Below are 26,838 nucleotides of genomic sequence, written 5' to 3'. Positions count from 1 at the left end.
TGCCTTCTCTGGATATGTTGATACTACCACAATGTCTCAGCAAATCGTCTCATACAAGTACTATGTCTTCTATGTCTGTTTACTATAAATCGTGAAGGTCTTTACCACAGGTTTACAGTTGCCTACATTTCCATTTTCTCGGCACCGACGACGCCTAGGTCTCGGTTCTTTAGCAGGCTGCATGGCTCGCAAAACTCTTCCTCCCTGGTATCTCATCCACACTGTCAGGTTAACAAAATTTCTCATACTGATTTCCACTAGACACACAGGCAGGTATTACACGACGGGGCTTGTCGAGCTGCAGTTCACAAACCAACTGCAGTTCACATGAAAGTGGCCGCAAAAAGGAAGTACAGTGATCACTAAGAGAGGAGTTTGCACATGCAATTGTATTGCAAATAATATTGCCAATGCATTTTCTAGCACAAGTCTGAATTCAAGGCACCAAGTGGCCTAGGACAAAAACTGTTTGCACTTACCAATGTAAAAAAATCCCGCCACTACTAATTCCTGGGGCCGCTTGGGGCACGTTGTGGGCCACTTTTCGAAAGTCCGCAGCCGGGCGTCGGGCGATGCTTGCGAGGGATGCTTGGGGCCGACGTGCACAGACACGCCGAGGCCAGATAGCTCTGACGAAGGAGTGTTTCCTTTTAACTGTAGTCCTTGTCCTTGGGCGCTATAAAGAGAACCCAATTTGTCTGTGAGCGCACACCAACAATATACCCCAATACGTGTTTGCAGTGTTACTTTCCCATCACATAAGGTCAGACTTCCAACCAAATAACTAGCTTCGAAGCCACAATATCTTGCAGCGATTATGAAGGGATTTTCTATTCTTATTACACTTTGTCAATGGTTGACACGAAGTAAGGTCTTCAATATTGAAATAGGCACTTCTACTCAAATGAGGCATGGTCAGATGGCTGACGATACTGTTGATGGCAAACCAAACATCAAGGGAACCCTTAGTTAGCTTGCCATTCACTGCTCAAATCAAAGACTACACGCACATTAACCCAGCAGGTCCGCTAGCCTACTGATAGACAGCTTATGGCAGAAGGAGTAGAGTCTCTGAACAGTCACCAAGGCAATGTAGCAAGAGTTTGTCATTTTTCCATTTTACTTTTACACGGCAAAGTTGGCATACTATACGAGGTACGTTTTACGTGAGTGTTTTTGTCCTTGCACATTACTCAAATGCATTAACCACGATAGGGGATTGAATATGAGGAAACAGAGCTCAGCTTAGCAATGCAAACAAAAAGTCATAGCCACGACATCACTAGGTCAGGTGAAATCGCTACAGTATCTACTATTTACAGACCCCACATGCGCTGTCAGAACAGCATGGCAATACAAGTAGCCCTGTGAATGTGCACTGCATGTTTGTATATATACTTACATATCACAATTACATAATACTGCAATTCTTGCTCATGCGAAAAAAAAAAAAGTCGGTTGAGAGTCAGCACCATATCCTTCTTTGTGTTGCACTGTAAACCAAGTTCATTATGAATCCCAACCAACTGGCCCAACTTGCTGTCTTACTGCTTCCAATAATGCTTACGCATTAGAATTTGCCCTATGAGACTCTTGCGGTTTCATTTGCATGCACCTTTTGCCGACTAGCTGCGCAAGCACATTTTACAATTACATGTTCACGCATTTCTCGCTCATGATAAGGCTTTCCATTAATGCTTAGGTTTTAGCATTTGCCCCAAGAGACACTTGCCGCCTCACCCGCACGCACCTTTCGGCAATGAACAGCTCCGCACACTCCGGCGCGGAGCGCGCCTGCTGCCACGACATGTGACCACACTCGTCATGGCCGGCCAGGTCGGGGTTCAGAAGATACCGGCAACACGGGTAGTGGTGGGCGTGCTCCCGCAGGGGGTCGTCCCCGGGCTCCCAATTGTGCACTACGCCCTTGCAGAAGGCACACTTCACCTGCAACAAACAGAGGAAGCTGTGTCACCATGTGTTCAAGAAAAGGAGCAAAATTATAAACCAGGTGTTCTGACAAGACGTGGCCCACGACAGTGCACCGTCCTGATGCAAGTCTACGAAATTTCAGCTATCGCTGAACACGACAACCAGGGTGTCAAGGAGTTCAGAAACTTTGCATGAACGAGACAAAGCACTCTTGCGTAGCTCTTTTGAGAGCACTGCTCTCGCATATAATATGCACTACATAACAAAACACCTGCACACAACATATATTACATCAACTGTGTCGTACCCTGTCGAGCACACTCAAATCGAACACTCCGAGGTCAGGGTGCAAGCCTGACTGCAAATAGTCGGCCCTTCCCGTAAAGGCCACATGAGAGGGTCACCACAGAGAAACAATGAATCAATATAGACTTGCAAATTGTTGCTCAAGAGCTATCATTAAATTCACCACTATGGTTTCATTATTACACAAAAGAAATGATATGTAAGTCTAGTTTTTTCACATTCGCGTGCAATCTTCATTCCTTTTAGTCATTTTCCTATTTTAGCCATTATGGCTTAATGAAGTTTTCCAAAACTTGCTTTGTTAGGTCTCTCAAACCCTACTTTACTTCTTAAAAAAGAATAGTATAGGCACTACTAAACGCCGTAAAAATCTGCTACGCCCCAGCGACTTCATACAAAATCTCAAGACAGTGTAGTCGCCTGCATTTCCTTTTTGCATGCTTGACTGGTTATTGAGAGCCTGGCAGTGGCGACAATTGTGCTTATGGCATTGTCAAAAGGTAATTTGGCAGCAATGTGTAATTTAGAAAGTCACCAGATATTGAAATAAAAATTTTCAGATTTCTCAATTTTCCCCTTGCCCTTTAGCAAAATATGTAATGATAAGATTACAAGTCACATTGAATATATGATTGATACATTCTTGGCTATCTGGAAGATGCTTACTACCAAAATTTATCCCCAAAACACATGAAAATAAAGCACTTTGAAGAGAATCACGGGAAAACCCTTTACAAGTGCCGCAAACAGTCAGCCATTAGGACATCTGTAATGGGGTATTTTTTGAAAGAACTTTTTGCCACACAACACCTGACAACGATCTCTAACGAAAGTTTCCCCCCACTGTGTGTTCATGAAAAATGGCACCAAGTGCACGCCAATATCTCTCGAACAGAGGCAGCAAATTCATCAGGATTTCCTGTAGTGTTTCAAGTTTGAAAGCTATACGAAAATACAGACAAAATTGTAACGATCTCAAAGCTTGGAAATGTCATCAACAATGCCAACCGATTAACCGGTTTCAAACTTGTTTTTAGCATGTTTAAATAACTTTATGGCTATTGAATGAGCATAAAGTGTTCTGCTGATGCATGGGGGAAGATCTTTCTCCTTCGCCGGAGCAGATATAACAATAATCAGTTACACTGTTACAACTTTATGGGTTTGTCAATATTGCTGTAAGCTAATGGCACTGCATGAGCAAACTGTTTGGTTTAGTGCCCTTTCAGAAATGTATCACCTGCACCTTTAACACAGTGTCACTGCACATGCATATTTAAATGTGTAAGTGACACCTGCTTCATGCTAAACCAAATGCAGTCCACATGTCTATATCCTTTAAGCTGAAACAATGTTTCACTCATTATGGACACAAATGGTCTAACTGTTATAAGTGCCCCGTAGCTACGAACTGCTGTGCCTACCACCGCTAAGAGTTGAACTTGGGTACACTGCGTCATAAGAGGGGTACATCTCTGAGAGACTGATGTTGTAGAGAGAACACACTGTCATTGCTGCTTCAGTTTTTGAGACACAAGTTATACTTTCCTGACCTAGAATATAGGCAAGAGTTTTGACATGCACAACAGCGACATAGCGACCATCGACAGACATTTGTTAAAAAAATAAAACTGGGCATGCGTGAATATTCCCGCATTTCGACGTGAATTTTAATTGTTCTAATGAACAAATAACACATATATCAAACTGCATGCAACCCCCTGTAAAGGTGGTGTCACGGCAGTGGAGAGGCACTATGCCGTAAATACTCTTATACACGAAAAATCTTCACTGCCGTGAAGCCTACTACGGACATACTAAACCCACATCAATTTTTTTTTTTTTTCAAGTTTAAAAACTTGTTATTATGTTCAGCATGCTTCATATAGCATAGTAACGTAACCTATTGTGCAGCTTATCGATTGCATTCTACCAAAACTCAAATTCTGCTAACTTGCTTTTGAACCAAAAGAGTGACATTTCCCTAGCCCTTTTTAATTGAAAAAATATTGTTTGACCAGGTTAGTTGTGTAGTAATAAATATGCTGATTTTTCCTTATAATATGCAATTTATCCTATTTGAATTCTATTTGACCTAATCACTATTTTCTTCAAATTTTCTTCACACCTAAAATTTATCATTCGCACAAGCCTAGATAAATTCGCACACGCCTAGATAAATCAAGCGGTATGAAATACCTACTAGTATTTCACAAGGTGAGATTCAAGTTCCATTAACAGTTGTCAATTGAAATAACTCACAGGAAATAGTATAAAGCTGTTACAGTGGAGCAATACAGTAATCAAGTAAAGAAACACGCACCTTGTCTTGTTCATGAAGGTAGTAAAAGCCCGCCTGAGCGAGAGCCCGCGGCGTCGGAGAAGTCAGTGGCCAGTCGTAGAACGTGTTGAACCGCTCTTCCTCAGACGCCTGAAGCCGATGAAGGGGAGCGTCATTTCGTGCACCACCCTGTGGCACAGTCTCGAAAGTCCGACTTTGCACCGAAGGCACACTGCCAGTGCGCGGCAACGAAGGAGCCACACTGTCGACGTGCATCCTCTCTACATGCGTTGCACCGGCGGATGAAGTGGCGGTTGTAGGCGACTGGGGGCTTGTCTCCGCCGAAACACGCGGACTTGGAAGAGAGCGCACAAACGCACAGCTTGGCTGCAGCCTGCGGTGCTTTTCCACAACAACGTCCGCAATACTCCAATCTGAAACCTCGAGCCCACAACTGTAACACCGCGTCAGAAATCTGAGTACATCACTGCACACAAAACCACCCTGCAAAGAGAGCAAGAAATGGCCGAATAAGTGAACAACTGTAACACCGCGTCAGAAATCTGAGTACATCACTGCACACAAAACCACCCTGCAAAGAGAGCAAGAAATGGCCGAATAAGTGAACAACTGTAACACCGCGTCAGAAATCTGAGTACATCACTGCACACAAAACCACCCTGCAAAGAGAGCAAGAAATGGCCGAATAAGTGAACAAACTAACACAAGAGGACAGTAAGGACACAATCCAACAATGCACACAATGGTTGGAGTTGATGTACTGACGATCACTCTTTGGCCACACAAAAAGCTAATAAAGAGCTTATTGTTAAGAATGGCTGAATGTTTGGCATTTTATTCATGAGCGCTCAATTCAGGTTTCACAATTACTTGCACCATCTGTGTAAGATACTCGTCAATTGATACTATATTATGTGTACAGACACTGTTATCCGATGAATTAAGCATAAAAGAACATGCTTTGTTCCAGGGGCTTAGTCAGAAGTTTTTGTCGGGGCTGGAAGGGAGGCGCACTCCTTGATCTGAAGTTTGTGCTGCTCAGGAAGATGTGATCAAAAGTCATTTTGCACGTTGTATGCTACAGCAGAAAAAAATTACGAGGCGGGGGGGGGGGGGGGGGTTAGGTGGCACGGGCCGGGTGTGTTACCCCAGCAACGCCACTGCCTTGCACACATGTTTAAAGTGAAAGCGACGTTATCCACACTGCCTGTCTCTTGCATGATAACTTGCCGTGTCGGATCCTGCCCACGGCAAGTTATTTTTTCACCTACTTTTTTTCATATTTACATTACAATTCGGTCTAATATCTTCCCCTATACTTTCCTTGGCATTATTGTCTGTTACATCTAAATATTATTGTGTAAAACACAGATAACGAGCCCTTAAGTATACACTTCTTTCCTTAATATATAAATATATATTCATCATGCTCACACTTTGATGTAATGAACCCGACTCTTAATTAAGCATCTATAGTGCTAAAAACCATGGTCTTCCACCTTCTCTTTGGTCTGGAGGGTCAAGTTGCGGGGCAAGTTAAAATCCAAGTTTCCCACTATGCTCGAGTCCACTGCTTTATTCGTCGCCACCTTGCAAGCTGCCGGCATCGCTCCAAACTACCATACGCAAGGCAAATCAGGTTGATCGAAGACTACGGCAAAACTAAAACATTTATAAGTATTGGTCACAATCATCGTCTCCCAGCAGGTCGACAGAGGAGCCATGATGCTATTGCTCTTCGATGAAAGAAAATGATTTTTCCGAAGCAGCAAATGATTTAGCCTGTCCATAAAAAGGTTGTTTGTTACCATCCATAACTGCATAGGCAAGTCACAGCAGAATAAAAGCATGAATAACAAGTGATGTAATGATAGAGCCCCTGTTCAGCGCTAGCCTGCTCTGACACCAGAGCACAAGGCGAGAAAGCATGGCATAGGTGAACCGGACCACAAAGAGCCTTCATGGAAAATCGTCACACCAGAAATGTTGGGAAAATGTCACTATATTGTAACGTTTCTTCGAAACAATTTCATTTCGTCGTAATAATATAACTGAGTGATTACTGTGGTCAACGAAAACTTCGTCTTAGTTGTTCGTTTCCCCAGTGTGCAGCCACAGTGAGCACTGTCGAAAGTGAGGGGGGAAGCTAGCGCCCCCTTTGCCTTTCCCGGCTGATATGCCTATGGTGTTACCTTTAAGTGCAGAGCACTTCAACAGGCCAGGCTCTCGTACGCCGTCCAATTCTGTTGTACGTTATCAGTTTCTGTGGTATGCCATTAGATTCCGTCATAATCTGTCAATATCTGTTGTATTGTCAAATTTTTCTTGTTGTCACATTCTGTCAAATTCTATCACACTATGCGATATTCTTTCATATTCCATCATAAACATTTGGCGTAACGCAGGCAAAACCACATACAGCACTGTAGCATATTGAGCCCGTGCTGGTGCCTATCAAGTCTTTTTCCTGTTGTTCTTCGAGCACCTTGATGATGATTTTAAAAAGGGATGGATAGCACAGATAGGTGTGCAACTACTACTGCTTATCGTTCAGTTTTTTGAAGGCAAAAATTACAAAATTTTGCAAGTTGGCTGAACAGAGATTTTACTATATCTTTTGTGAATTTGGCAAGAAAATACGAAGACAATCTAAATATATTAAGAAATAATCTATTCGTCTGTTTTATTTTTTAAGGAACATTTGTGAAAAAGATTTTGCATGTAAAATGGTGAAATCTCTTCTGGTTAATACATATGCCCAGGATATCCTTCCAAACCAAAATAATAATTGTATGCATGGCCATTTTTTTCGGGCTGCTTTCTTAAAGGAAATGTTTTGCAAAAAATATAATTCTCGTGGAAACAACATACTTTTGCTTCAGAAAGGGCGCATGGTATTCAGAAAGAAGACACAAACGTTTCCATTTGATAGCTTCAGCGGTTACAGAGAAAATGGTCCTTTTCTGACGAAAAGTAGTGTTCGGAGAACACGCCATTTGAAGGTCGAGTTTCCGCGGTGCAGTAGATCAGCAGGAGTATTTGGGGGCATTTTCAAACACCTGCCATTGCACATACAACCTAGCCACTTCGTGAAAGCACTTGTAAGTAGTGCTAGAACATTGTGCCATGAAAATGGAAAAATCACATTTTCAGCCGACTCGCCTTCTATTTCCCCCCCCCCCCCCCCAGCGGGTCTTCCTGCTCTTGTTCTTCACACGCCACAATGATGATATCAACGCGGGAAAACCTACACATAACGTAGCCAACCGTATCATATTGGACACGCGCTTGCGTAAAAAAAAAAGTCTTGGTCCTCTTGTTCATCGAGTGCCTTGATGGTAATGCAAAATGCGGAGATCGACTACTGTGGCTAGAACACAAAACGAATCTCGTATAAAAATAAAAAGAGGAAGCAAGCGAGGAATAGAAAAAAAATACTAATAAAAATAAAGATAGAGAGAAAAACTGGTAAAAAGAACAGGAAAGATGAGAGAAGGAAGGAAACAAAATCACTTCCTTGTGGTTTTACACCACTAGAGCAAGGCTGCCTTAATTATTTTCTTTTTCGTTCCGGCAGATTTTCAAATCATGAAGTTCTGCTTAGAAAATATCTAAGCACTTTCCGGATCAAGTGCTATAGGTTTAATCAGTACAAGGGGGGGAGGGGGGGGAAGAGGGGGGCTTTTTATTGCGCCATCAGAAACTAGTATTAGAACAAGTCTGTCGTCAGTGCATTTCATTCTTTTATTTATTTATTTTTTCGGGAGAGAAACTTGCTTACCTGAGCCAGCTTTTTTGCAGACACTGGGGCACTCTGGGGCCACCCACGAAAAGTGTTGAACCTAACTTGTTCTTGGCTATAGTCAGTGGGATCGGTCATCTTTTTGGTAAACTTGGTCAATAACGTTCCCATGGGTCCATCCGTAACCGTCTGCTCAGGTGCCGGAAAGGCTGGAGGCCCCCGTTGCACCAATGCCGTGCCCACCATCGTAGACGCCTGCAAGCAAGTCAAGAATGATCCACCTGATAAACACACTGTTGAACCAATGACACAGGCTGCAAGTTTTAACTGGTGAAGCCCTAAATGCAGTACCAACACGATAGGCAGTATTCCTTTCCAGCGTTGAATGAGCACTAAGGATTTCAAGACTGCAAAAGACTGCAAAGCCTCAGAGCGCAGTGATTGAGTTAGTACAGCAGACATTTTTTTCAATGGGCCCTAACACCACCTCTGACAATTCAAAGCATTACAAGTAAACACATGTACCGAGTTCAAAATGCCATCCCGGTTAAAAATACCAAGTGCGACAGGGCTACGAGCTAAAGGTGCCCCAAAATTATAATAAATGATCCCTCCTCTCTGAGCATTTCAGTTATCTTCGGCAAATGCTGTGATGTCAACGTTCTCATCAGCTCGTCATTCACAATACATGTTTATAATGCACGTATGCGTGCTCACTGCTATTCCTCGCATGGTGAGGAGGAGCGCTCGGCAAGAGGGAGAGATGAGCTGACGAATGGAAAGTAGTGAAGAGCGAAACGAGTGAAGGCCTCTTTCAGATCATTAAATGCGTTTAACTCTGCCTATCTCTGGGTGGTTTTGGGGCTCTTTAATGACTGGCCCCAGATTTGTTTCCCAGAGGTAACAGTGTCGCAACATTATGGCTCACAAGGTGGTGAGGTAAGAGAAGGACATGAACTTTAAGAGTTCTAACTGAACTGTGAACGTTCAATATATCACAATTAAATCATAAAGTATGACATCCTCACTAAATCTCTATCACACAGATGCCCACATCTTGGAAATGGAAAAGAAGACTAAATGTTCACATACAGTGGAGAGTAAAAAGCACGACTCAAAATTTTCTTGGAAGCGAAGTTATAACATATTCATCTCATGATTAGTGTGCTCAGCACCTAGTTACTTGCTTGACAACAGCAAATCTCACCTATGGTCATTAGACTGGCAATTATGGGTTCATATTCTCAACGAACAAAGATGCTTCCGGCCTTGGTAAGACCACAATAGCCTATGACTAAACTACAGATGGCACAGCAGACTTTTACTGTTTTGAGACAGCAAGTTAACCAGCTGTAACAATGGTGACGAGGACACCACCCTGTACAGATAAGGGGAGGGCTTCGCCGCAAACAATACAGATTATTTGTGCAACACAGCTGAGTTAGACAAGCCGCAAAGACCGATAACAAAAGGGAAGAGAAACTGCATGTCAAGTCCCATCCTGGTAGGGAAAGTACAGTCACATGACTACCATGGAACGAAGGACAAGTGCCACTTTCAGTTAAAGCTGTAAAAAAGAAAAAGACAGGCCCTTTATTCTAGATCAATGTAGAAGCCAACTACAGCTATCAAATGCTCAAACGAAGCGCGACTTTTCACGCTAATGTTGAAGCAAAAGTGGAAAATGCCTATGAAAAGGAGAGAAAAAGCCTGCCATGACAAGTACACTCACAAGTGCATGATCTTTATCGTACAATACTGTGCCGCACATGGGCTCATAACCCTTTCGCAGTCATCGACGTACTGGTACATTTTCAATTATGCATTCGAAAATACGCGCCGAAGCACAAAGCTAGCGCATTGAGTGTCCACACCCACCCTTCTTTGCTGGGGGGCACGGGTGTCTGCTTGCACCATTCTCGGGTGAAGTGGCAAGGCCTCTGAGTGATTATGGGTGCCATGGTTGTTTTTCCATTTGCATCAGGTCTTCCTTTTGTTAATTTTTTTTTTCTATTCTGCTGGCACACGTCACATGGCGCGTCGTGTTTCAAGGCATTTGCCATCGCCTCTCCGATAGACTGGAACATTACTCAACCACTGTCTAGCTTGCTGCTATCAGCAGCAAACAATTGTTGTGTCCCATTTCCGGCTTCACGGTGCGAGATTTCTCGGTGTTTCAAGTTTTCCTAGTAATTCCGAAACAGAGGCGGCACTAAAGATGCGTCATAGCCGGAAACACCCAACAGCCATCAGAAGCCTGCAGTTTACTGACCTCCATTAAGAACAGGTAATTTTTTTTTCCAATGCTACAAGATGCTGCTGAAGCAAGAACAGAAGTCAACATGGTAAAAGTGCGATGTATCTTACGGAAAAAATTGCAAAAATATGCCAAACATCGACAGCAACAAGCAGAACCCATCTTTTTTTTTTTAAATTTCATTAACTATTAACAACAAAGATTTCAAACAAAGCACACCTGCAACAATTAATTTTAAAGTAAGAGTTATGTAGAAAAAGATGGCATCATCCAAAAATGTAGCTTTTGCTGATCCTCCTAAGAATCTCCATGTGAAGATAATTTTACATGACTTGCAACAGCTGCGGAATCTGTGTACAGATTTTGGTGTCACCCGCATGAGGCAACTAAACACTGGACTTCCTATCAGACTTTTGTAAACCCTCTGCACCATCAATGCTCGGTGACCAAGAGACAAAAAAGAGCATGCAAGCAATATATAGTCCCCTTTGTCACATTCAAAAGCGACGGCAATGTGATATGAAATGCCGCCTTCCGCAATGCCCTCACACAGCATTTGAGCAACTCATGCGCAAAGTCCAAAAAAATAAAAAAATAAAAAGGACAGCAGTGGAAGAATGACTCAAGTGATATCCACAGGATAAGTTGAACAGAGCAGCGGATAAAATCAAGCCACCAATTGCACGTTTTTAACGAATCCTGCAAAGTAAAAGAACTGCAAATATAGTTCAAAGTGACAGGTTAACGGCCAAGTCTGAAAGCGAAGTGCACAGATAAAGCAGAGATGTAGTTTGGTGGAATGGATGCATGGCTTCGAAACAAAACTCCAGCCAATTCTGCCTAGGTTTTTTCCATATTTTTGTTTTTTTATATTTGATTAGTAAGTAAAAAACCGTATACAAAAGCAATGCCAAGAAATGGTGAGGGCTTCAGGCCGTCATCTCCAGTGGGCAGTGAAAAGCAATAGGATCTCTACTATGTGTGTTTTTCTTTTTTCGCTGAAATATGCCTATTGTCGGCTGACTGTACCATAGCCTTTCAAAATCGCCATTTGTGAACCACAGGCTCGAGATAAACATAGAGGGAAGTCTGGACATTAGCACCTGCCATCATCTGCCTGTCTTAGAAGCTAGATTATTTGAGAGTATGAGAGGAACCAGTCTGCTTGAACGAGTTGAAGGCCCAGCCAGCGAAAGACCTCGCGTGCTGTCAAAGTGAAACTTTATCAGAGGCTTGAGGAAACCCAAGCTATCTACATTGAAGAGATAAACGGCGGGAGTTTGTCAAGTGTGCACTGGCTGCGAGTGTTTTTATATTTTTAGTGGTGCGTCTTACGTTCTAGCAAACGAGAGGTCTCACACGCTCGCACAGGCGAGGCTCTATGAGAAGCTGGAAGCAACCCAGGCAATCTACTTCAGAATAATAAATGGCTGCACTTTGTGGAGCTTGCAGGAGTTCGATACGAGCAGCATTTACAGCTTTCAAGATGTACAGAGGACAACAGACAGAATACAACACCCTCAGCAACAACTTTTACAACATGCTGAAGCTATCTGTGAGTGAAGCGCACACTAGAAAAAGTTGCGTTCTACTTGAAAAAAGCCACTTTAGAGAAAAACATGAAGCCAACAAAGCTTTTCTTTATATTATTTTGAATGATAAAAGTGTGCTCACATTGCACACAAGTCAACCAGAACCACTACTGCCCTAAGTAGGCATAAGTGAGACAAAATATTAAATATTATGCAAGCAAAAAATCTGGAAAGTCTTCTGACACCACTACACAGTATAACACTATTATTCAAGTTAGATATTTTATTTCTTTTCTAGTGAGTACAGTAAAAGTATGACCGATGCAAATTTTAATACTTCAAGTAGTTGGCAATGCCTGCTTCAGCTTCCATCGGAAGCAGTAAGTTTAAAAACTGTTCAAAAAAAAAAAAAAAAAAGCGGTAGAAGAAGTTTTATCGAAAGCTGTCCAAAAATGTTCAGCCCCAACTTCAATTATCAAAAATGATCACCAGCATTCATACTTTTAAGCAATTTCTTTCTCTCACCAATTTGTAAAAACTTTCCCATCTATCACTCGTATTCGTGGAACATCTCATCAAGAATGGCAGTAGGTGAACCACTATAAAAAAAATATGCACTGCGGCAGCAGTGTGTAGTAACAATGCCGCACCGGATGGTGCGACAAGGTACTATAACATAGTTCTGCATTCTTATTTCAACTGCAGGCTCTCCGATGCCAGTGGCACAATCGGAACAATACAAAAACTCACCATCTTAATGTTCCTAATTATTTTCTGGAAGTATATAAAATGAGATTGTAGAAACTAAAACTGCTGCAAGAGGAGTGCACACGAAGTGTGCACTTTCCAAAAGGCTCAATGCCTCAGCGCCTTTCTTGCTCATAACAGATGTTTGTGCACTTGCGCCAGCTGCTGAAATCGGACTCCTGATAACGATATCTGCCATTCGCAGCTGCGAGGGAGAGCTCTTCACATGACACGGTGCTTGCACTTCTTTGCAATGGCAACGTGGAAGGGAAAAGAATGACTATTACCTTCACACGAGGCTGGTGGGTATTGCTATAACAAGTATAGAATTCTTGTTTCTTTTTGTTATATTGCTCGTTATGCACCGATGATGGTATTTAAAACCACAGCGTAAGATATACACACTTTAAGTGGAGACATTTTTCAGCTTTTATGCAAGGCGCGATCGACCGGATAAAGTAACAACGGTGCACATTTATTTGTTGGGCTGCTGACGGCAACAGGTATCCATTGGCGGGAAAACGCAACCCAAAAGTGGAAAAAGCCTTCTGCATTTCTACCACCACCCTCGACAACGTAGGTTGCTACAGCAATCGACGTGGTTGGTGGTAACGTCACATCCACCGCTTGTCGCATTTGTCACCCTTGAAAGACGCGGTATGCATTATAAACATTAGTTGCTGGCATGTCATAGCCGCATTCGTTTTCAAGAAAATTCAGATTTCTCGCGAACCTGAAGTTGCCACTAGGACGTGTTTTTGTCTAGAATTTGCATCGTTTCGCCAAAGTATCCGCTGCCGTCTGCGATACGACATGCGCTAGGCGTTGTTACTTTATCTGGTCGATTGCGTCTCGCAAGTGTCTTCACCTAAAAAATATATATATTAAACCATGCTGAAAACAAATGGCTTATTGAGTTTTTGCTTACAATGCTCAACTTGAACATACCTGCAATACAGTTGGTATGAACACATGAGGTAACTACTCATTATTGTTCCGAGAATGATAAATTTGCACTTGATCGACACTTTGCATGTCGCATGGTTCTAGTGAGTCTATACAGATACTGGAGGAAAAACCCAAAACTTTTCTAATTTCCATTACATCACAGTATCGATAAACATGTTCATTTTAAATGAACATACAAACACTGACACAAGAGAAAAACCAGCACATCACAAACACCACGATAGCTACATCCTGTCATGCAAGTGCAGAAGTGCATCGCATTGAGTATGAAATGCTCAGCCAGTGCTGGTTCATGGATAAAGTAATAAGTGTGCAGGATACCATGAGTACAGCCCACCACAAATTTTTACAGACCACCTAAATGTAAGCTAAGACAGCCTGCAGGTGCCGCTTGCCGTCGAGCACAGCCATAGGCTGGAAATAGGCCTTGTGTTCACTACCGTATTAATTTTCTATAGCCACACAGCAGATTGTTAGCCCATTGTCTTTACACTGAAGTACAACTGTCATAGTTCCCCTTTGATAGCAGAATAATAGCCATTATGGTGTGCCTCAAACAGCGCGCTGGTGGACAGATATTTTCCGAGAAAGATTGCGATTGATAACAGTAACGCCAATAGACCGCTTTTGAGACTGACGCACGTACCTGTGGCTGCTGACGAGGACATCAGTGGAAAAGTGGAACACATTTGTGCCAAGTGAAAAAAAAAAAAGCCACATATCAAAAGAAGGATGTGTCATAGGCATAGTGCCGCTGGTGATTACCACTGACGTAGTCGAAATGTCATGAAGAGGCTCTTCGACATGCGCCCATGAGGTCCGTAAATGTATTTGATTGATTGCACATTTTTGCAGACATGAGCAATGAGACGAACTACTTTTACTGTAGAAGGCATTTTCATACCTGCTAAGCGGCATTGCCGCCAATTAAAAAAATATGAAGGGTCACTAATATGCCGAAATGTACTTCGACAAAACAACGGGCTTATCAAGTTTAGCAACTATATTGAACCGCAGACTCCTAACACAGGTATGCACGCATCCACATACACACAACGACTCTTAAAATCTGACATGTTGATTTAAAGGCATCAGGGTGCTAGTGAAAAATATCAAAAATCACTGCATTTCAAGCTGCTTGAAGATAATTATGGGGCAAATCTTTCGGAGGTGATTATTGTGATTAAAGTTGAGAGAGTACTGAGACTGATTGTGGTTGTGATATATATATATATATATATATATTTTATTCAAAGAGATAGTGCTGAGATTGATTGTGATATAGCGGTGATTCTTCTTTATAGCTGATATGAGGTTCCGAGTTACGTTTTGACTTCAAAATCTCAGCTTCATTAGCTATTGTCTCTGGTCTAGAATTTTCTTGTCGGTATTGCCGCCTTGCATCTACTTCAAGTTGTCTAAACTGCGCGTCAGCTTGGCGTTTTTCCTGCTTAGCCTTTGCTTCCTTAGCCCTAGTCTGTGTGTAGAACTTAGTTGTCGCCGTCGCCGCTTTGCATCCGCTTCCTTCTCTTTTGTCTCCGTGGTAGCTTCCCGTCAACGGCGACGCCGATACTCAGCACAACGCGCTTTCCTGCGTTCGTCTTCGTCCATATGAGAGAAAAGAATGTGTGGTATGGAACGTGGTTATATATACATATAGCTGTGACAGCAGCGCCATCACATCTACAATTAACCACAGCGCCCTCTGTTGCTTATAAGTGGAAGGTTACATGCAAAACGATTACCACCAACGCCCTCTGTTGCTTATAAGTTGAAGGTTATATGAAAAATGGTTCAGAAATGTCAGACAGATGAAGACGTGTTACGGACAGATGAAAGACGGCAGACATCGCGAGGTCTTAAGGAGCTTCGCCCCTAAAAGTTAAACTTTGACCTTAATATTCTCTTTACCAGACAAATCTATGAATCTACCAGACCAATCTACAGAAATCCAGGTCTGAAAGAACACTAATCAGTCTAAAGAGCTTCAGTCTATCTCCATAATATTTTTTGAGAGAGCAGTATCAACTGAGCAGTCAACTTCCTAAAGTGAAAGAAAAAATTATGCGCTAAAAACAAGGTGTGGTTGAGAGGACTGCTGTAGATGCTGCAGAGGGGAACTGAGCATTAATTACGACAACCAGGACTCTTTAACCTTGCAAAGGTTTTTGCCACACATGAACAGTGGCAGTTTGCTTTGCAGAAAGGTCTTTGCTCTAAGAACACGATTTTGACCATCCGTATGAAGTTTTGCGCCGCAATGACAATCTATGCACACTGGGAGCTGCAGCTGCCACCTTTTGCGACTTGCAAGAAGCATTTGAAATTTGAATGTGCTATGTTTTTGCACAGATATAAAAAACTGATAGCTTGCTTCAACCTGTTGTGTCGTCTGTGGCAATGCCGATGATCGTTGTTTCAGTTTTACGCGTGATTGCAACAAAGGCCAGGAAACGATCTTTTTTTTTAATAGACAATGCCTAGTAGAGGCAGCAGAAGTTGGTTTCCATCTTTATCAGTGCTGTCTATATTTATTAGCACTGCTCGTCTATCAAGACGCTCCCCAAGTATTCTTGCTTTCAATGTTTACACAGCTCACTCTGCTCAAGGAAACTGCAATCAGAGATGCCGTGTGTGGCGTGCCAAACCGACTCGTCACTCCAAGAAGACAGCAAATGTGGTTTATGTCTGTGGAACGTGACAAAGTGCTGTGTGCAGACCCTTGTTTCAAAAAATACCATGCTCTCAAATACAACCGAAACTATTGCAGTTCCATGCGATTTTTACAATGAAATACTGCTCCCAAATTACAAAACAAATTTTTTCCCAACATTGAACATTTCACACATTCAAACTCTATAGGAAAGTAATTGAACTACCCGAAAAAGTATTATTAAAAAAAATCGACTCTCACAGGGTTAATGCGCAGCTAAATTTATGTATGAGGTCATTTAGGCATCTTGCCTCCTCCAAATTTTAATCCACGTAGCCATATGTTAAACCCACACCCTTTACAGAGGGTGAGACACGGCAGTTCAAGTGAGGCAACATTGGCATAAACCAAGAAAAATAGAACAATACTTTCAATATATAGACCAATTGGGCTTGTTAACTGAACACATTAGAGGGCAACAACACAAACCGATAGGCACAAAGAGAGGCAAAGTCGATCAAATTCAGCACTGCATTTGCCTACTCGCATCTCTGTCGATTTTCACACTGCTTCTTTCCAGTATACTTTGGCTCGTAGCTCGGCGGCATCACTTATCTGCCTCGCACACTCAGTTCCACCTCAAGAAGAGCCGGTACTCTTGACACATGCCTTTCTGATAGCTGCAGGAAGCCGTAAGTTAAAGTTTCCGTTGCATGCAATCCAGTCTTGCAATCTGCAATACTTGAGCCAGGGGTGAAGCAACTCTTAATGCAGAGAACTGATATGAAGCACGCTTCATTCTGCGCCGTGACTCAATGTCCCACCCCATTCAAATGCAATACTACTGCCTTTGGCAAGCTTCTTAAACATTCTTTTATTTAAAGCGAAAACAATTTTTGTTTCAATTAGCAAAAGCACGCACAAAGTTGGCACCCACAAAGACTGTGCCCAGAAAGCAAGCGACCTTTTCCAGTGGAACCTATGCAGACGCAAACTATCACAGCATCAGTTAGATTGTGCAGTTCACCAGTAGCCGCTGCAGCATAGATGAAGCAATGCCTCAGAACCTCGTTTGAAAGGGTCCCTGTAACGTTTTTTTCACATTCTGCTTTTGATTAGATCACTACCGGAGCAAATCATTGGCACTATAATTCAATGGAAACACCCCTTATCAATGGAGCTACGAGTAATAAACTACCCTCCTCCTCCGCTCCACCTTTCACCCCCAACATTTCCTTCGAATGCTCTGGGTTAAGCTCCGCCTTCACCAGGCCTGTGCGGCACATTCCGCAGCCAATCAGATCTGCAGCCTCAGAGACACGTCCATGGGGCAGAGCATGTCGCTCTGTAAATGGGCAGTTGAAAGCATGTTTGGCTGAGTCGCAGCAATCTGCAGCGATTCGCAGCTTTAAAGCGTTGTAGACAGAGAGCTCAAATTCACTTGTATATGACTCTTTGGACTTGGTTTATCGGTGCAACAAGTTTGTACGGAATCGTAAAAGCCGTTTCAGGGTCCCTTTAAGAAGCCCCGGCTAAAAGGGGAAGAGGACAGCAAATAGGAATGGTTAGCATATATGCAACACGTGGCCGCTGTTTCAGTTGCCCTAGAACTCGACCAGATCGTTTTGCACAGCCCCTCTACAACAACTGCACCAAAAGAAACCCCTTTCATGCTCTCGTCTGATATGCTTGGTTTTTTCTATCATTGACCCAGACCTTTCTAATGTTAACTAATTTATATGAGTCCTAACTTTGATCACATCAACTCTCATCATGTTTTGCGAAAATTCTATTCGTTTCAGCCTCACATCACATAGCATGATGCTGCTACGACTTTCACTGCTGTAATAGACAAATTAAAAGAACAGAATCAAGTGTTGTAAGATGAGTTGTCCAGTAAAATAATTTGTACTTAGTTGTCCACAAGACAACTGCGAAAAGCAACAGATTATTGGCAGAAACTTTTTCCAATGCTACAATTTATTCACGGAAAAACTAAAAATAGCCACTAGAAGCAAAGGCTGTCGTGAAAACTTTAAAAAAAGATGGAAGTTTAAAGGGTCAGTAAACAACCTTGGGGACAAAACTTCTGATGAAAAAATAACTGCACTTGTACAACGCAAACTTGCTGCTACAATAGATTTGCTTGAAGTGCTATAATAAAGAACTTGCAGGCTATGGGGCCACTTGCTTTGGCTCGTTTCAGTTTCTTGCCCATGCTTCCCGCCTTTATCTCGAGGCGAGGAGGAGGCAGCTGTGGTTAGTTGGCGAGACTATGCCCACTTTGGCAATGTAACACGACATCAGCTATTTATTTTTTTTTTTTGTCCAAATTAGCGCAATCGCCAGGAGGGGACAGGAGTGATCACAGACCACAGCACTGTCTTGTCTCCTCTTTGTCCCCTCCTGTTGACTGCACTAATTTGCACCCAGTCATGCTGTACCAACACGCACAATCCTACAGTCTTCTTCGACGTTATCAGCACGCATCCAACGACCGAGCAATGCTTCCTTCACGAGGTATAGTGGTGCGGGGGAGGACGCATGGTGCGAGGAATATGAAGTATGCAGCCTTCCCCTGGCAGTGAAGTCGCGGGACTCCCCTTTATCTTGGAGGCTTCGATTCTGGTAATACCACTTGCCCCAGTAGTCTCACAGCAGCACGGGAAAATGAAAATGTGGACTGTGCAGCCAAAACTGCATCCCCACATGGCCATGGCAAAATTCTGTACAGCAAAAGGCCAATCGACAAGGTCGGTGCTGCATAATCTTGCTCATGGGGAAGAGAACATCACCTCGCTTAAGAAAAGTATTGGACAGGTGCCGGAAAAGGGCACGGGAGTTGTTTTAAAATCCTAACACCTGCACCGAGATATTTGCAAAATGTGATTGCCAGAGCCTTTTGTGCAATATAGCTAGCTTGTGTTATAGGTGTATAAGAAAAAGTCTGCCTGTTCACTGGCCTTACATGTGTCATTTGAAATTTGACAAAGATATGTTTCAGAATATATCATTCCTGTAGTAGTATGAAAAACTAAGCTAGTTGATATGAATTCATTGTTGAGTGGTGCAACAAACCCAGGGAAACAGGCACCCAGGTTTCTTTTATTACACATCAGTTCTTGAGGTACTATATTTTTTAATTAATACCCCGAATTTACACTGAATATTTTATTTATTACATTTTTAACATACTTTTGCTAGGCACAATGCTAGGCACTCTGTGTTTTGTGCCACACTTCAAATGATATGAAAACCATTTCAGAATGGCCCATAAGAATGACAGAATAATGGAACAAGATGGTTCTGGAAACAAATCTTTAAAACCACGTCTCCTCCCTATGCACCAGCACTTCTGAAGCGGCAGACTTTCCTTCCAGGGTACCAGCTTCGGGAACCGAAGGCAGAAGAGGCAAAAAAAAAAAAGGCATCTCGCATTATCCCGAGTCTAGCATTAGTGGACAAATTTGGTGCAAGTAATTGAAAGTTCATGAATAAACTTGTGTGACCTACAAGTTTCTTCATTTTGAGTGAACCATCTGCCTCATGTACACGGTCGAAGCCATTTTAAACTGCGCATAACCCCTGAAAATTTATGTCAATGAAGACTTCCTGCAGACAAGCGATCTTACTACTTATAGAAAATATAGACTATTCACAAGTTCTATGGGCACTGTGCAGGCTTTGCGACAAGTGGAGTCAGAGAGTGAGTAAGCTTCATTTTGGAGAGTGAACTGTTGATGACTGGAGGTGGGCAGCCAGCTTATTTTGGGTAGCCATGGTATCGTGCCAGCGATGGGACTGTGCTGATGCCAGGCAACCTTGGGTTTGTGCCGATAGTCTTAACCAGTCCATCGGTTGCTTGCTGATCCACAGAACTTGAACATACTGCCTGAAGCTTCTTCATTCTTGCATTGTCAGACCATATGGTAGAAGAAAAACCGCGCTTCGGCACCCCTATATGGCATCTGAGAAGACGCAAAGCTGCGTAACCATGCCAAAGAGCGTGCTTCATTTCATTCTCCTTGCACATTATAGCACGATTCGTTCAATTAATATGTCTTCTTTCTAAGAGATTCAAGCACAATTTACAAGGCTATTTGCACGCTGCCTAATTTGCCAACTTATTTTCATCTTGGGTACTTTATGACAAACATGCGCTCTGGACTGGCCGAAGATTGCAGAAGATGCAAATATTTACTTAGTCGACAGTTGACCAGTCAATCCTCACATGCCAGGTAAAGGCATCAGTTCTGCTGAAGCAGAAACTATTATGAAATTAACGAACAGGCAAATACCAAAGGGGCCCCTTTCTGCTAAAAAAAATGCAAAGATTGTGGATTGGGTTCTTATATGCGGCTAGGTTTTTTTTTTTTCCACATTGCGTCTCGTAACATAATGGCAATGTTTCAATCAAAAACTACAACTAATGTACTACACTTTCCTCAGCTTCGTTATCTGTTGGCTTCGCGTGCTGAAGGCAAATAACAACTAAGGTTACAGTGATAGATTAACATCTGCAAATATAAAAAAAACATAACTGAGCCGATGAGGCAGAGATAAAATGAACTGGCCATCTCCATTGTGCGAAAGGCGCGTGAAGATAGGAGCTAAAGACACATAGGGAACAAAGGTGGGGGGGTGGGGGTGCACACAGTGGGGAAATCCATACAATGGGTAATAGCACATGTACGTGTCCTGTCCTTACGGCAATGTTTGCATTGCAGCCATAGACAGCACAAAGATAGATCCACTCGCTTCAGTGGCTGCATTTTTTTTTATGCCAGTGCTTCACTCGAGTTATGCAAAGCTCAAAGAGTGAAACTTGCTATAATCATGTTCGCTTCTTTGCTCTTCTGGCAAAATTGACTTTTTCATAACCTGAGCAATTTCTTAGCACAAAACAAATGCTGCCAAGTTCTTAGCAAGTAGCTGATGCGCATGTACATTTCTTTTGCACCTATCACAGTGTTCCATTGCCTACCAGAACGACTGAGTGCCTTTCAATGATGATTTCACATATTCACCAATGTAACTTGCTAACATAATTTTTGTAGCTTTTGAAAACACTTTTGCAGCTTAGTGGACATATATAGGCTAGAAATGATGTTGAATTGGACCAAACTGCAACACTAAATGCAGACACAGACAGGCCAAAGATCTGCCATTTACCCACTTTCATGGTGTCAGTCCTCAAGTTTGCTACACTAAAGTGTGTCACGTGGGCGCGCAACTGCTATTTTGTTGACAGACACAAGAACAGCTAAGAGTTGTCACGAGACAGCTCTTTCGTAGAGATTAGCTAACGAGCATGACAGAGTCCACATCTCATTCTTTCTTATCTGTAGACAGATGCAAACTGGGTGTTTTTCACAAGAAGAGGTCAGCCTGCCAACTGAATGGTTCTAGACGAACAATGGCAGCAATAAACATGCTCTTTAGACACTGTACGTAACACAATCTGTTGTTGCATGTGTGCTGAGCAAGATGCTGTGGGTATGGCCAACTGAAATGACTGCACAGAAGTACGTACAGCATCAGGTATTTTCATTAGTTTCTCCAACGTGAGCAAGTGGAGCTCTTTGGCACGAGAAAACTTCTATGAAATTCATACCTAACGACACTAACATATGAAGCTCTTGGCTGCAACACAGCATCTAATTTCATTATAGCTAATGAATTACGTAAACAAATGAGTATGATGAACCAATTTGAATGAGCTTCTATCTTGAGTGAGTACGCTCCCCCAAGAAGGGCCACGAATACATATATATTAAAAGATAAGTAATACATGTTAAAAAAATTATAATGCCTGTATTTTCAAATATATTATTTTACCCCTTGCCAAACAAATAAACTTATCCATTATCAAAAGTTCTAGTATTTTCATTCCCAGCTACACTATCAAAGCACAGCCTGCATACCACCAATGACGCCAATGCAGAATGGCAGACATTTGCCGTTAACAATTTTTATTAAAACTCCATATACATAGTTGTCATTTCCAAACACCCTGGTACTTATCGTGTTCATTTTAGTTTTCAGTGCATAACTGTTTAAAAATGCCATTATAACCTGCTATGCTGAAGCCAACTGCACCTAATATTTTATGTATCGCCCCGCCGCGGTGGTCTAGTGGCTAAGGTACTCGGCTGCTGACCCGTAGGTCACGGGATCGAATCCCGGCTGCGGCGGCTGCATTTCCGATGGAGGCGGAAATGTTGTAGGCCTGTGTGCTCAGATTTGGGTGCACGGTAAAGAACCCCAGGTGGTCGAAATTTCCGGAGCCCTCCACTACGGCGTCTTTCATAATAATATGGTGGTTTTGGGACGTTAAACACTACATATCAATCCTCAATATTTTATGTATCGAATGTTGCAAAATGCGAATGACTGCGAACCTTCTCGTATGACCCTGGTATAAGGCATATTAACATAATGCATTATTTTGCGACATAGATGGACAACAGGACAATCTAGCTCCTATGCCTTTTTATATAGCTGCTGACCTCGTCAATGGGCAGCATTAACCAGAGAGTTCAAGCTTTTAGAGTTGGCAAGTGCCAGCAACTCAGGTGCGCAAAGTTTTTACCGACTAGTAAGCACTTGAAGGGGCTGGGGCACTTCTTAATCTTGAAAAGCAGTGCACTACATTGCTATTAGCTTTTATACAGTAATTTCCTTACAATGTCAAAGTTTACAATCAGACATACCCAGCAGTTTCTGTGGTATGCTGCAAGTTTTCTACTTTTTGTGCGTATGTAACACTATTTCTGAAAAAAAAAAAAGCCTAATTAGGAAGTCACAGGGATATTATGTGAAATGTAAGGTCAGTGATCTTATGGAGTTCATTCACCTAAAAAATTGGTGTTAAATAAAAAACAAACAGGATTAAAGACTTGTGTCTGGCTTGCATAAGTACCTGAAGCCCCAATTGTAAATTTTCCCACATTTTAATTATTTGTCACCGCAAGCATGCAGGTCTGCCACACCACCAATTGATGCATGCCTAACAAAACAGAAGCTTAAAGAATGACGCTAAGCTATATACGCATTTCAGTAAATTCGCGTACAACTTCAGCTGCTCCTCAGACTGCTTCGCTGCCTTCCAACTTTGCACATACAGCAGCTGTATCTATATCCGGCATTTCTGTTTGGCTACAAAGTCTGCCTGACAAAGCAACAAAAAAACACTGCACTCAGGTACTTGGCAAACAATGCACAACGCATGTTGCCAAGCACAAGTTCATGTGACCTCAGTGGACAAACCATTTACTTTGTCTTAGGTGCAGACCGTCTTATCAGCACTGTTTATGACTGAGCAAGCTTTATTGGTAGCAGAAACACAGCTCTGGCATGACTGCCTTCAGAATTTTAGCCTTGTCACAGACACCAGCATGAGAACCAAAATGAAACAGATCTGCAGGAATGATATCGTAGCGATCATTTCAAGTAGATTTAGTGCATAGTTACTAAAGGCCTGGTACTGCCATTTAAAGGAGCACTCACTGGGTTTGACCATTTTGAAATGAGCGCAATGCATACACGGGGTGTTCATGATTAGGTCTGCCAAAATTTGCAATGCTACGTGGCACAAAAATTGGTCGAATTTCAAGACGAACGCTGCTTGCCCTTCCTTTCGCGCGCGCGTGCTCAGAGAATGAGGGCATGGCTTAGACGTAGGAATCGCCCACGTAGACGATAGTGCTGAGACATCGGCCCCCTACATAGATGACTGTGCCCCATTGTCGCCATCAGTAGCACGTGACAGGGCGAAAATTATTTCACACGACATATTTAGTTTGCACAATTTCTTGCTTGAATAGGTGAATAAAACTTGAAATAAATACTGAGACAAAAAAGGGAATGTGTGTGTCCTATTCATCCCCCCCCCCCCCCCCCGAATTACAAAGTGCGGGGCCAATGTGCCTGCGTTTCGCATGCGTTCGTGTCTTCGCAGTTAGCGCATCGAGCAGACCCCAGCCCTGCAAACAAAATTAAGGGCCCTGCACGTTCGAGCACTCAATATGCTCATCTATTATACCACATTCAAGCCAGCGTTTCTAAACGAGCACGCACCGAGGCATTCATCTCGCAGAAACAGGCAGTAGACCACAAAATAACGCTGCTTATGCCCTCGGGGGTTGGGCTTGCTCTGGGATGTCATGTGCACGTGACCGTTTGCTCGAATGCTGGAGAAGCTAGGGAAGAGATTTCGCTTGCGAAGCCTACACGAGGCGAGAAGGAAGGGTTTCGAGCTCACCTCCTCTCATCAGCATTTCACACCGCTACAAAATACTAGTTTTCTCAGCTCATAATGAACCAATTAAAAAAAATTCTGGAGGCATGCTAATTTTGGAACACACAACTGCCAGTGTGCAACTAGAATTTATTATCGGGCCTGATGAGTGGCCCTTAAGTGCAAAAATTCATTTAACAGTGCCATAATGTGCGACCCAGGTTCTAGAGTTGACTGCCGGAGCGATTTCCAAGCAATATTTCAACATAAAATTAAAAAATTTGAACGATTTCTCCTGAACAATAATGAGCACAGAGTACATGATTCTTTGCTATGCCACTGACAGTGTTACAGAGAAAGCACAAGGACCTTGCTGTGATCCCTTGGAACTTGCATATTCAAAAGGATGACATTCAATACGCTTCAGCAACACTTTTTTCAGCATATTCACATAACACTTTTAATCAGTAGCTAAAGCTCATGAGATTATGTGAGCCAGACATTACACACAGCACACTGCCTGAAATTTGCTATTCACGAAGTGGCAGTATTTTCTGACCATGCTGAAAAAGTGTTGCAGGGCCCTTTTGAAGCATACAGCAGATCACTGCAACTCTGCTTACACTTGACAGACTAAACATTTTTGCAGCACTCAGTTGTTGAAGCAATCAGCTTTTTTAAAGTAGTCCTACTCCACGTTTACTTGGAAAATTGTACCAGGAACCCTTTCACAACCCCTTGTGCTTGGTGGAAAAAAAAAAACACATTCAGCAGCAGACATTGCTGCATACAGCTTGGCCTAATCTTACAATTGCACACGACTAAGAGGATTTACAAGTGGAGCGCACATTTCCCGCTATCTGAAGTGCTCTTTCTTTGCCCTAGAGCACGTTGCTGCTATTGGTTGATAGCTGTCACAGGCAAAAAGTAGCATTTGAATTAGATATGCTCCTTGCCATGGGGTGACGCCACATGCCAGCAACATGCTCGAGTGTATTGTAAGATAGCAGAAATGATTTAACAGGCTATATGATGCTACACTGACAGCTTTTATACCGCTTGCGATATTTCCATGTATCACTTTCAGTGCGGCTGTCAGGAAAAGCGAATAAACAATGCACTTGAAGCGTGTGACAAGCCTTTAGCAACTCCGCTGGTACTTCACAGTTTAGAAAAATTTTCGTGGCAATGCATTTATGAAGCAACTCCTACAATGAGGTAAGTCTATGATGATTTGAAGACGTAGCTAAGAACAGCTTTACACAAGCTAGGTTCAAGAGTTCCTTCCAATTCCCAGCAATAACTTTATGTTTTGTTTAAGGAAAAATAATTACACCATCTAACGCTGAAGTGAACTGTGATGTGAAGCTGGACGGGAGATGCACACCGCGCGAGAGGGGGCGACAATCGACGACTACCAACAACGCAGACGTGCTTCTGTCTCACAGAAACGTGGCACATGTTTCCACGGGGAGCGTAGCGGAGGAGAAAGAGAAGTAGGGAGATGTACACGCACAGAGGAGGTGTGGACGTGGCACTGCTGAGGAGGCATTTCCTGGCCTTCGCTGGCGACTCAGAAGAGAGGGGCATACAGTCAGAGAGGAGCGAGAGCGGGAGGGGTGGAAACGCATGCTGTAAGGGTGGTTGTGCCTCACACCGGTCTGTGCTCGACTTCGAGATGCTTCGCATCTAAAAAAAGGAACCCTAATTTCTTATAAGAATGACAGCCTGTTCCATGTAGTATTCTGAAAACTGCTTTTCACTAAACAGTAGCTAACACAATGTTCTGCTTTTCGAAAGTGAATACATTTATGCCATTTCTGACACTGATTATTCGTTTGTCACGAGCAGTTCAGAAAAGAAAAAAACAAACAAAAAGTTTTCCTTTCACAACTCCGCAATGGGCTCTGATTGTTTTGCTACTACAGCCAAGCATTTGCACAGTTTGATATGAAACCTAACAAAAAGCTGTTAGCAAGCTGCATCTGTAAAAGGGCTTCTAAACTACTAAGGGATGCTCGCATGCTACTGTCGATGCCTTTCCTCTACCGAGAACAGCTGTCATGATGCCAACTGACGCTGTGTACAAAACAAATGGCATTGTGCACAAGAGACGCCGTCCCTGGGCGGAAGAAGGCCCGTTTTCTGCTAGCAGATGT

General features: G+C 42.7%; 1 protein-coding gene across 5 annotated transcripts in view; it reads right to left on the bottom strand.

Moving 5' to 3' along the window:
- LOC119174266 (Death-associated inhibitor of apoptosis 2) overlaps nt 1–26,838 on the bottom strand; it is a 38,949-nt gene that overhangs the window by 8,418 nt on the left and 3,693 nt on the right. For 2 of the 5 annotated variants that reach the window (XM_075895890.1, XM_075895888.1), the window contains exons 2-5: nt 8,322–8,537; nt 4,562–5,023; nt 1,751–1,947; nt 480–676 (exon numbers count right to left, since the gene is read on the bottom strand). In XM_075895890.1, the coding sequence (XP_075752005.1) occupies nt 480–676; nt 1,751–1,947; nt 4,562–5,023; nt 8,322–8,528 (1,063 nt within the window). In that variant the 5' untranslated portion in view covers nt 8,529–8,537. Of the gene's footprint in view, nt 1–479; nt 677–1,750; nt 1,948–4,561; nt 5,024–8,321; nt 8,538–9,489; nt 9,515–10,160; nt 10,215–12,821; nt 12,947–26,838 lie in introns of those variants that run through there. The other 3 variants (XM_075895889.1, XM_075895887.1, XM_075895891.1) reach the window with 3 other exon arrangements.

This window comes from Rhipicephalus microplus, chromosome 5, assembly GCF_043290135.1.
Source record: "Rhipicephalus microplus isolate Deutch F79 chromosome 5, USDA_Rmic, whole genome shotgun sequence".
In the NCBI taxonomy this organism is placed as follows: Eukaryota; Metazoa; Arthropoda; class Arachnida; order Ixodida; family Ixodidae; genus Rhipicephalus; species Rhipicephalus microplus.
This window is presented reverse-complemented; position numbering and strand designations above follow the sequence as displayed.